The following is an 11,108-nucleotide window of genomic DNA, read 5'->3' on the forward strand; positions in this document are numbered from 1 at the left end:
TTCATGGCTCAATGGACCAGCCTGTTGGCCAATCTTCATTAATTGCACATTGCACCAGTAAAGTGAAGTGTGAAGGTTCAATTAGCAGGGTTAGAGAAAAAGGATGAACCACGTCCAACAGGATTAACTGTGGACACAAGAGGAAGCTGTCTGAAAGGGATGTTTGGGTGACCGGCCGTGTGTATTGACCCTGTGGATGGACCGTTCTGGTTGAAACTGGAGAGTTGAGGTGCCCATTTATTTCTACCGTGATTTGGATAGCTGAGGTTTTGTGTTTTTTGGATACATTCCGGGTTAGCACCCAAACATCCCTTTCAGAGTAGGGCCCGACCGATATGTTTTTTTCAGGGCCGATACCGATACCGATATTTATGGAAATGGGAGGCCGTATCTACAACCGATATAAAGAAAAATTATTCATAATAAAATAAAATTTGGTGTTTGTGCGCGCTAGGCCCCCCACGTTTGGGCTTGCATGCCCACGGGGACCCCGGTTCGGGTCTGGCCGGGGTCATTTTCCTGATCCCGCCCCGTCTCTCTGTCCCACTCGCTTCCTGTCACCATCTCAGACTGTCCTATCAAATAAAGGCATGAAAGCCCCTAAAATATATTTAAAAATAAATAAATAGATTAATTAATTATAAATTATTATTATTATAATTATTATTATAAATAAAAATATTATATGTTAATTATATATACACACATTTAGTTAATACTATATAATAATTAACTTTTATGTCAGATGTCAGAAAAAATACAGTCAAAATCACATAGGCCCAGATAGGCCTGCATATTTCTGTAAATATATTGCAATAGTAGGCCTAGTTTACTTAAAGTAAATAATGCACACTGAAGCACGTATAACCACAGCCCTTCTTCCTAGAAAAAAAATCTGTGGTATAGCCACTGCTAGAAGAACTATTCAGTTTATTGTGGCTGTACTGGGCTGCTTATCCGTCTCTGGGGGGCGACAGAGAACGTGGGGACATCAGGATGAAATATTGGAAAGCGATCTATGCGTGCCTGCTTCTTTACAAGTCAGCAGCATTCCAAAAGCTACGAATCACCAGCGTGAGAGAATGATAACACAGCCGGCTTCCAACATGCATAAAACCTTTCTGATAAGTAATCGCGCGGGATATTACAGCGAGGTGAAACAATGGCATTTAGGACTGAGTATAATGTAATGTTTTCACGTCACAAATTAAGGCGATTTTCAAAGCAGTATTTGGATCATTGCAGCCTCCCTATCACACATCTAATTTCTGGACACACTCTCAACAGAGCAGCCAGCTGCCAGCGCTTTGATATCACACATCGGATGTGTTGAAATGGTCAAAGGGCTTAGCGACGCACAATAAAACTAATCGGTTAAACGAGTAGAGCTCTAATGTGCCTTTAGTGCCTGGGTCACGTTGCATACGGCTTCATAAAGTTGTTGACACCATGGTTGTTAGCGCAAGCCTGCTAGCTACTTGGTGGTAGTGGGACGGCATAGCTGTCTGGCTACCGGTAACATGATGTTACTCTAGATATTTGAACCGCAGCGACAGCCCAAAACGTAATGCTATTAAAGTGAGGATATTACGAACAATCATCTTTGGTTCTAATATCAATCTGTGCTAATATTCTGTGTAACAGTTATTACGGGACAAGACAGGCTTTCACACCGACAGGCTACCTAGCTAGCAGGCTGGCAAGCACAACACATAGCCTCAGGAACAAACGCAAACACGTTGTATTTGGTCCTCATTGACCATGACTTTCAGTCCACCTCTTGTGTCCACCTCTACAGACACGATCACGTTTCCATGTAGGGGTTTAAAATGTACTGTACACTATGCTGAGATTACTTTGTGAACATCCGTTTCAGTGAGGTGTCATTCTGCTGTGGGTTACGTGGTGAGCTAGAGCTATGCTACCGTCTTGAAACCGCATATCCACCCCGCCCCCCACGTGCGTGCGGTAGCCGCCTTGAAATCGTTCGCAGCCTTGCTGATTGGTTGTATTCCGTGTGCCAAACCAATCAGATGCTATGACGGGCGGGGCAATGCTCTCATGAAAGAACTCAAAGTAGGGAGAGCAGAATAGAGGACACATTCAGAGCGAAACGGCTGCAAAATTGGTTGTGAAAGTTATACAAACTTATCGGTGGAAATTTATTGAAAGTATGGCCGATACCTATATCCCAAAAATGCCAAATATTGGCCCGATATATCGGTGCGGCCGATAATCGGTCGGGCCCTATTTCAGAGTACTCAGACAGCTTCCTCTTGCACCCACAGCTAATCCTGTTGGATGTGGTTCATCCTTCTTGGTGGTATGCAGACATTACCTTGATAAATCACAAAGACTTGCTGTCTCGGTCAAAGATGCAACAGTTACATGCGCACCAAGAATTTCTCATTTTTGAGCTCTGATACGTCACCCATAATGTTGTGTGCATTGCAAAATTTTGAGCAAAACTGTGCTCTAACCCTGCTAATTAAACCTTCACACTTCACTTTACTGGTGCAATATGCAATAAATGAAGATTGGCCAACAGGCTGGTCCACTTCAGCCATGAAACTTCCCACACTAAAATGACATGTGTCTCAGATATTTTTTCCAACCCCTGTACGTAGACTCTCATCCACCTATATCATATTGGGCTCTCATCCATCTGTATATTAGTGATACTGTCATGAATACTACACCAGTTTCATCTTCCTGTGAGGTGATTGGCAGCTGTCATCTTACCTCGTCTGCTTCTCAGGAGAGCATATTCCCCAGGTCACAGAAGAAAGTTAATGTGCATATAGACCCTAACCCAACTTAAACCCTAACCTGTCATTATTGCATAGACCCTAACCCAACTTAAACCCTAACCTGTCATTATTGCATAGTCCAAACCCCATCCCTAACCCTAACCTGTCATTATTGCATAGTCCAAACCCCATCCCTAACCCTAACCTGTCATTATTGCATAGTCCAAACCCCATCCCTAACCCTAACCTGTCATTATTGCATAGGCCAAACCCATCCCTAACCCTAACCTGTCATTATTGCATGGGCCAAACCCATCCCTAACCCTAACCTAAGAACACAGGAGCCGGGGAGGATAGGGGGCCAGCTACCATGACAAATAGCTTACGTGCTTACCGTACACCAAGGCCAGATACCATGCCAAATACATGCTGTACACCAAGGCCAGATACCATGCCAAATACATGCTGTACACCAAGGCCAGCTACCATGCCAAATACATGCTGTACACCAAGGCCAGCTACCATGCCAAATACATGCTGTACACCAAGACCAGCTACCATGCCAAATACATGCTGTACACAACAAGGCTAGCTATCATGCCAAATACATGCTGTACACCAAGGTTAGCTACCATGCCAAATACATGCTTACTGTACACCAAGGCCAGCTACCATGCCAAATACAAACCCCAACTCCGGTGAAGTTGGGACGTTTGGTAAACTGAGAATAAAATCAAAATGCTATCATTTTCAAAACATTCAATACATTCCTTAGATGGAGAATAGTGAAAAGACAACATATCAAGTGTTAAAACCGAGACAAAATATTGTTTTAGGGGACATATGTACTCATTTACATATTTACTCATTTACTATTTGATAACTGCAACACGTTTCAAATAAGTTGGGACGGGGATCAGTGAAATGTTATAAACATCCAAATAAGATAAAACAACAAGGAAAAATATTTCAAAAGGAATTGTAATGATAAACAATTTGAATGTCCAGGTATAAGACAATCACAGAGAGGCTGTGTCACTCAGAATTAAAGATGCAGAGGGAACAATTACCATAGTTATTACATAAAGTTACGAATTCCCTTGATTTATCGTGAATGAGTGTATATAAGACATATTTTTGTCATTAAAATCATTGTATAGGTTCATGACATCACAAAATATATATTCGCTGTAGTCTCACTTTAGCACTCCGAGAATTACAGCTAGTGAAAACTTCATGTGTGCAAATGATAGAGGGGTTTAACATTCCCCTATCCACCCGAGCTTACTTGAAATAGACCCAGAAGACATGGGAAACTGTCCTTTGCTTACAGAAGTCAGCAGAAATTGCATAAGTCAATTCTTTTTGAAAATAATAGAGTCTTGCACATCCTGTGCTACAGTGTTAATTGACCATGCAACTTGTGTTAGTGATAACTTCAAAAGTCAGCCTCCATGATGGCATGGGGGTGCAGTAGTACATTGAGAGTAACTGTCAATGAGTAGTACATTGTTTAAGCTGTTCTAGCTCACCTGTAGAATTGAATACAGTACTGAATGAAATAAATGGGTTTTAAAGCATGAAAAGCCACTCGTGCAATATATTTTGAAGGGAGATCTTCGATTACTGCCACATAGTAAGGACAAATTGTATTCTCGACTATGTTTTAACAGTTTACCTCCAACATAAGGACCAGCAGGACATAAAATGGCAGGCTTTTGGTGTAAGCACTACAGATAGAAAGGAAAACATTGCAAAACATGACAAGGAATACACCTACCATTTAAGCTGTTGAAATCATGTCCAAGATAGGAATCAACACTGTTTTTCTATAAAATCATCTCATTGGTTAATGTTATTAACTGTTAAGTGTTGTCTTTTGTTTTGTTTTTAGTCTTCCTTGACATTTGCTGCCTTTTATTGTCCCCGTCCCAACTCTTTTGAGACACGTTGGATTTACATATTCATGAATATCCCCCAAAACAATCATTTTGGTCAGTCTTGATTGCGGATATGTTTTCTTTGTACCGTTCTCCAACTAATGTCAGGACCAGACTTCTGAAAATGGTAGTATTTTGTTATTATTCACAATTAACCTTGCGTCCCAACTTCTATGGAGTTGGGGTTTGTACATGCTGTACACCAAGGCCAGATAACATGCCAAATACATGCTTACTGTACACCAAGGCCAGCTACCAGGCCAAATACATTCTTACTATACACAAACACCAGCTACCATACCAAATACATGCTTACCAAGCATAGCAATCTTACGTGAAAACCAGTAAATAATAAACACAATATAATTCAGATAATAACAAGTCACAACTTTGTAAACACAACAATCATACTTAACATCAGGGCTCTAAATTAACACACGCCAACCCGCCAAACACAGGTGAAAATTAATTTTGGCTAGTAGAAAAAAATACCTACCCGCCAGTAGCGCCCGAGTACAGTAAATTATGAACGGTAAACCGCTGCTATGACGAACGTGCGCACGTTAAGCATGCAGAGCCCTTAAGGCGAGATTTCCTACATTACCCATGGACACTAGCGTCACGAGGTAGCCTCCCACCGTGGGCTTTCCAGTGCAGCAAGCGGCAACTCCATGCTGTTGCACACGCCAGCATTGAAAACATTTCAGACGACCAGCCTTCTGTCAGCTACGCTCACACTATTCTGACAGGCAGCTCTCCTCCTATGCTCTCGTCGATTTTGCTACAACCTTTTTAACGTCACTACTGCTATTATTACTAGGCTGAACCTTGCTGTAACAGGCTGCCTTTTTGAAGCAGCGAGGCCCTGACCGTTTCAATAACATGACTAACGCAGATTATGCCTATGTTTTGTGCGAGTGATGAGAATGTGGCGGGGGTTAGAGCAAGGTTCTGTGTGTTGGTGAATGCTAGTAGTAATTGTAACCGTAATAATAGTGACGTTAAAAAAGGAGTGGTTGTGGAACGAAATAGCGACAAGGGCAGAGGAGGAGAGCTGACTGTCAGAGTAGTGTGAGCGTAGCTGTCAGTTCAGTTGTCTTCTGAACTGTTTTAAGTCCTGGCGCAACTAAGTTGGAAAGCCCACGCCATCGGAAAGAAAACAAATAACAAAAAAGCAACCAACGACGAAGCTGTGGAAGTAACAAAGGAAGCGAAGATTCCCGTGATATTATTTACTTTTAGTTAAACTAGGCTTCTTGTCATTTTGTTGCGCATGGTAGATAAGAGAAGAGCTCCTCCTCTCTCCTCTCCTTTTCCTCTCATCTCTTCTCCTTCCTTGGGGTGTGCGTATGTGAGGTTTTGGGGGGTTTGGCTGTGTGCTTGGTTACTGTACAAAGGTCTGTTATGTGAGTGGCTTGTGTGATGTGATTCAGCTGTTTTCATAGGAATTGAACAAAAACTAATCAAATTGATTAGGCCTAAGTAATGAAAGTAAATAATATATAGCCTATAATAGGCCTATGCTTATTATGTAGGCATAGGCCTATAGTATGCAGGCCTATATATAGTGTATCTGTGTTGTAGAAATTGTTGAACAAAATTACCATAATTAAAAAAAAAAACTAGCCTAAAGTTTATTTCGTCGAGATTTAAAAAAAAAAATTGCTAGTTGAACTTCTGTTTGGCTGGTTAGAAAAAATGTCCACTAGCCAAATCGGCTGGTGGTGGAAAAAGTTAACTTAGAGCCCTGCTTAACATACTAACTACTTCATAAATAAACAGAAAAAAAACACATTAAATCACTAACCTTAGTTTCTTGAGTCTGCATTGTGAATCCCCCAGTAGAGCACAGAGCTGTTTCACTCCTGGGTCTCCTGGTATCTTCCCAATCAGGTCCAGTTCTGTCAGCAGTAAGGGGTTTACACCCAGAACTGAAGTCAGATACACAAGAGCTTTATCTGCTGCATCACTCTTCAACAGTCTGCAAAGGAAGTTAAAAGAAGTTCTGTTATGTTACTTGCTACCGGCATTTTTTGTTTTTTAGTGGATTGATAGACAGTTATAATGTGTCCCTCAGATACATACAAGAGCGTGGACGTAAAGTAAAGTAAATTTGAATTCAGCCTGATGAACCACAAGCAGGTTTCTATAGGCCACAGATATCATTCATTTGTCTACATCAACAGTCAATCAACTCTGCACTACAGCCTTTCAATCAAATTAACTGTATAATTGGAAGCTGCGCTGAGCAAAGAGACGCTGTGATATTTCTTATTCCTATTAGAATGTATAATGGCCTTGCCTTAGTCTCTGTAGTTTACAGGCAGAATCCTGTACTAAATCAGTGAGGGGCTTCAGTTCAGCATGTCGAGGGTCGTTTCCTCTCAGGTCCAGCTCCTCCAGGTGTGAAGGGTTTGATTTGAGAGCTGCGGCCAGAGCAGCATATCCTTCTCCTGTTACACTACAGCCTGACATTCTGGTGGAAGAAGAGTTTATTGCTGTTAAATATTATTACAAGAGGTTATTGCTGTTTAATATCACTCTTACTTGATACATTTTCCATGTATCTTGTACATCTGGTTGAAAGAGTGAAAAATCTGATCAGGAAAAAAGTGACTTGTTCTGTTGGCAGACTCTTTAAGCAAGTGTGAGATCTACAGTTTCAAGAGAAAAGTACAAGTTATTAAGGGATTCTCCCCCTTGATGGAAGATGAAATAAATGTTCTTTAGTCAAAAGCAGTAAACAAGGTTGCTTTCTTGAAATATGATGTATTTGGTTGAAATATAAAAGAGTACTGGTGTCATGAATAATCGATTCGGCAATGCAATGCAATGCAATGCGGGGCATGAACGATTCAATTCAATGCGATGCTACTTGTATTGCTTCATCATGACTCATAAAACATTTGCTTTGCTTCCAGTAGAAATGTACTGCATTGCAATGTATTGTAGGATTGGATCGAATAGAAACCTCCCGAATCGTAATCGAATCGAATCATGAGGGCAGTGCCAATGCACACCACTATCAAAGAGGGACACAAAGAAGAAATACACTTAGACAACAGTGTTAATTTCGTGACGAAATATTTTCGTCATAAATATTCGTAACGATTGTTTTTCCCCTGACGACAATACAACGATGACGAAAAAAACAGCATGCGTTTGTACGAAAAATATAACGATATTGATTAATATTTTCGTCAAAAAAATAAAAATGTGACTACAATACCATCCGAGACGAAAACCAATAGGAAGCATTTTTGTTAAAATGTCACTGAAACATTGGAAAAGAATTGCCTGCTATTTCGCAAGGCGCGAGCCTCATCTGCTTCGCGTCTCCTCCCTCCTCCCCTCCCTCACACACACACGCAGCAGGTACAGTGACAGGCAGTGGCCGTGACCCTTTTTTAACAGCAGTAGCCTACTTTTCAGTGCAATCCTGGCTGGAAAAAATATTGTTGCCCATTTATCCATGAGGAAGAAGTTTAAGCAGTCATGAAATAGGTGGTGGTGCTGTCGCACAGTAGCAAACATCTTTCTCTGCATTTTTGTGGAACTTCTCCACTCCCTGCGCTTTCATGAACCTGCTACCCGACGGTCGTTGTTTGATCTTTTTTCAATGTTCGCTAATGTTTGTAGGCTAATTTAAGGGTCTATGCGTAGGCAAAAGCCTTCTGATAAGAATCACTTTAGTGCCGATCGCAAAGGATTCGGAAGTGTGGAGTTTTGCGTTTCAGTCAAGGACATTGAAATAGGAACTGAACGACCCTTCCACGCTTTCAAATGAGTTATTGCAATAACGTCCTGCGAATGCATGCAACCATGGACACACAACCATGTCAACGAGAGCGCGTGTCACGTGCCATCACAACTTTGCATCAAGCAAATAATATGCAACAGCTTGCAATACGCGCACGAGAGAGAGAGAGAGAGAGAGAGAGAGAGAGAGAGAGAGAGAGAGAGAGAGACGTCTTCCAACAGGTGCCGTGCCATTGTAACGCCTGTGCAGGGGCGCCTGCAGACTTGACCAGTAAGGTACGCACCAACAAAATTTGCGTAGCACACATAACCAGCTAACCAGCTGTCAGTGCTGCCGTCCGAAGCTAGTATGCTACAAAGCAAAGTTCCGTACCTCTCATAAAACCGTCTCTGTAGAAAGCCACAATACACAGAACGGTAACCAAAATACTTTAGGAAATATGACACCAGAAGCAAAGTACCCTATAATATTTGCCGCGGCGGGCTCAGTGATGAATGAAACAGCTTAGCCTACCTGTACTGCTACCATCCGATGCCTTCTTCCTAGCCCACATGACAACTGGATTTTGGCTACGATTGACACTTGTCACTTTCAAGACATTAACTTCGGTTATTTGACTGTTCTTCCATCAGCGACGCCACGACATAGGCTATGTGTTATTCCAAGTGGGAAATAGAGAGCTGTCTTTGCTAACTAGAACTACTAGACTTAAATTTGTGGGCTATGTCTGACTGGAGGTAGCCGCTCAAGTTAGAATTCCGCTGATGGAACTAGAACTTGCTACTGTATCTTTTTTTCAGGAGCGCGCGAGTTTTACGCACAGAAGCAAAAAGCAGGCTATCTGCCTTTGTACATTAATGGTGCCCAATGGAGTCTCTGCTATTTAATTTGCTTCATGCTGCTTCTTCTCATATAATATGTTGCATTGTCACAACATTCATAGAAGACACAATAGGCGTAATATTTTTTTTTTTTTTTAAACTTCCTCCACTGGTGAAGGTACCCACAGTGCGTACGGCCGTACGGCTCCAGGCGTCCTTGCCTGCATGCACCTACTGTACCCCGCGACGCTCTTGATTACTGGTATACCCACAAGTAGGCTATTTTTTCATAACGTGCAGTCCCGTTTTCCCCCGAAGTCGTTCTAAAATATCGACAGAGATTTATGAGTGTCGCGGCCATAATTTTTTTTACACATTGGACGCACTGGCTTATAAGACGCTCTGGCAGTTTTTTTTTTACAATATTTTCTTATTAGCCTACAATATGTTATTTTAATCATTGATTTCCCCAAATGGTAGGCCCTATTTTAGTTTGACAATTTTATAGAGAAGTGTAGACAAGAGGAAATAATGTAATAGCCTATTTTAGTCGACTAAAATTAATTTAGATTTCGTCGACTAAAATTGTATGAATTTTAGTCGACTAAAACTAGACTAAAACAAAAATGATTTAGATGACTAAATTGTGACTAAAACTAAAATTACATTTTCGTCAAGAGACTAAAACTAAAACTAAATTAAAAATTCCTGTCAAAATTAACACTGCTTAGCAAATATTTCTAATTTTTAAATGGCCAAATGTCTATCCATGGTGAGTGTTGCCAAGTGTGTGTGCATGCAATGTCAGTGTCAGTAGTCAGTCACTCAGTCCTACAGAGGGAGAAACAAAGGGGCAAATGAGTGTACAAGGTAGATAGAGAAAGCAAGATAAGAGACCACATGAGCCTAACCAAGACCTAACCTCAGAGTCTCCAGGGCACAGTTTGGGTTCTTCAGGCCACTGCATAGATTCTTGACTCCAATATCTCCAATGCAGTTGCCACTGATATCCAGATTTCTGAGCTTTGATGATTCTTTGCAGAGGATGGAGGCTAGTGTTGTGCAGCTCTGTGAGGTGAGTCCACAGCTATCAAGCCTGAAGGGGAAAAGACCACCAGTAACTAGAAGACATAATAAAAGCATTGTGATGCTGTATGTACTGCATGCTAATGTTGTGCCAAATGTATTCAACAAAACAGAAGTAATCATTTGTTCAACCAGTCATTAGATGTTGTTTAGTTTAACCCTATACAGACCGGGCTTTTTTGGCATTCCTGGGACTGGGGGGCTCTTTTGACCCCCCCTTCATAACTCAGGAACCAAATGGCGTATGACCACCAAACTTGGAGGGGATGATCTTCAGCCAAAGATCTATGAATGACATCAGTTTGGTGTCATTATTGGATATTATGACATCATTATGATGTAATTTCCTGATTTTATTGCCCAAAATGTCACCTTAATGTATTTTCCATCTAACTTGGGTAATGCACATCAATTTTGGTTATTATGTGCTTCAGACCACTTCAAATGTTCACAAGGGTGTCTGATGCTAATGAAAATGTAAAAAAATATGAAAAGTGACGATGATGAGACTTAGATCAGTGATTTTTGGTCAGGCGTACCTGTCAGAAAACCGTTGCCATGGCAACACCACAAATGATAAATCTAATCTTTTGGTATCGCACTGTAGCCAACTTCATGTTAGGAAAAGTCACAAAGTTTCGTAGTCCTAGCTTTAGTCATTCAGGAGTTATACGACATCAAAGTTGGTGCGGGCACTTTTAGCCAACATGTATAAACACAGAAACACATTAAATCTAATAATGATAAAATC

The 11,108-nt window shown here is 41.1% G+C and overlaps 1 protein-coding gene across 1 annotated transcript; it reads right to left on the reverse strand.

Annotated features, from left to right (window-relative positions):
- Positions 1 to 953: 953 nt before the first annotated feature.
- On the reverse strand, positions 954 to 10,426 carry LOC134440062 (NACHT, LRR and PYD domains-containing protein 12-like). Its single transcript, XM_063189989.1, has 4 exons — positions 10,194 to 10,426; positions 6,993 to 7,166; positions 6,498 to 6,671; positions 954 to 963 (listed from the first exon to the last, which is right to left on the reverse strand). Exons 1-4 carry the CDS (start codon positions 10,412 to 10,414, stop codon positions 954 to 956), a joined length of 579 nt encoding a protein of 192 aa, XP_063046059.1. The 5' UTR covers positions 10,415 to 10,426.
- Between the last annotated feature and the right edge of the window lie 682 nt (positions 10,427 to 11,108).

Source organism: Engraulis encrasicolus, chromosome 23 (assembly GCF_034702125.1).
Source record: "Engraulis encrasicolus isolate BLACKSEA-1 chromosome 23, IST_EnEncr_1.0, whole genome shotgun sequence".
NCBI classification, from domain to species: Eukaryota; Metazoa; Chordata; class Actinopteri; order Clupeiformes; family Engraulidae; genus Engraulis; species Engraulis encrasicolus.

Coding starts and splice junctions, on each gene's coding strand:
- LOC134440062 (XM_063189989.1), bottom strand. CDS start 10,414: ATGCTTTTATTATGTCTTCTAGTTACTGGTGGTCTTTTCCCCTTCAGG. Junction 7,167..10,193: donor TGTGCCCTGGAGACTCTGAG/GTTAGGTCTTGG, acceptor TTCTTCCACCAG/AATGTCAGGCTGTAGTGTAA. Junction 6,672..6,992: donor TGTAAACTACAGAGACTAAG/GCAAGGCCATTA, acceptor CTTCCTTTGCAG/ACTGTTGAAGAGTGATGCAG.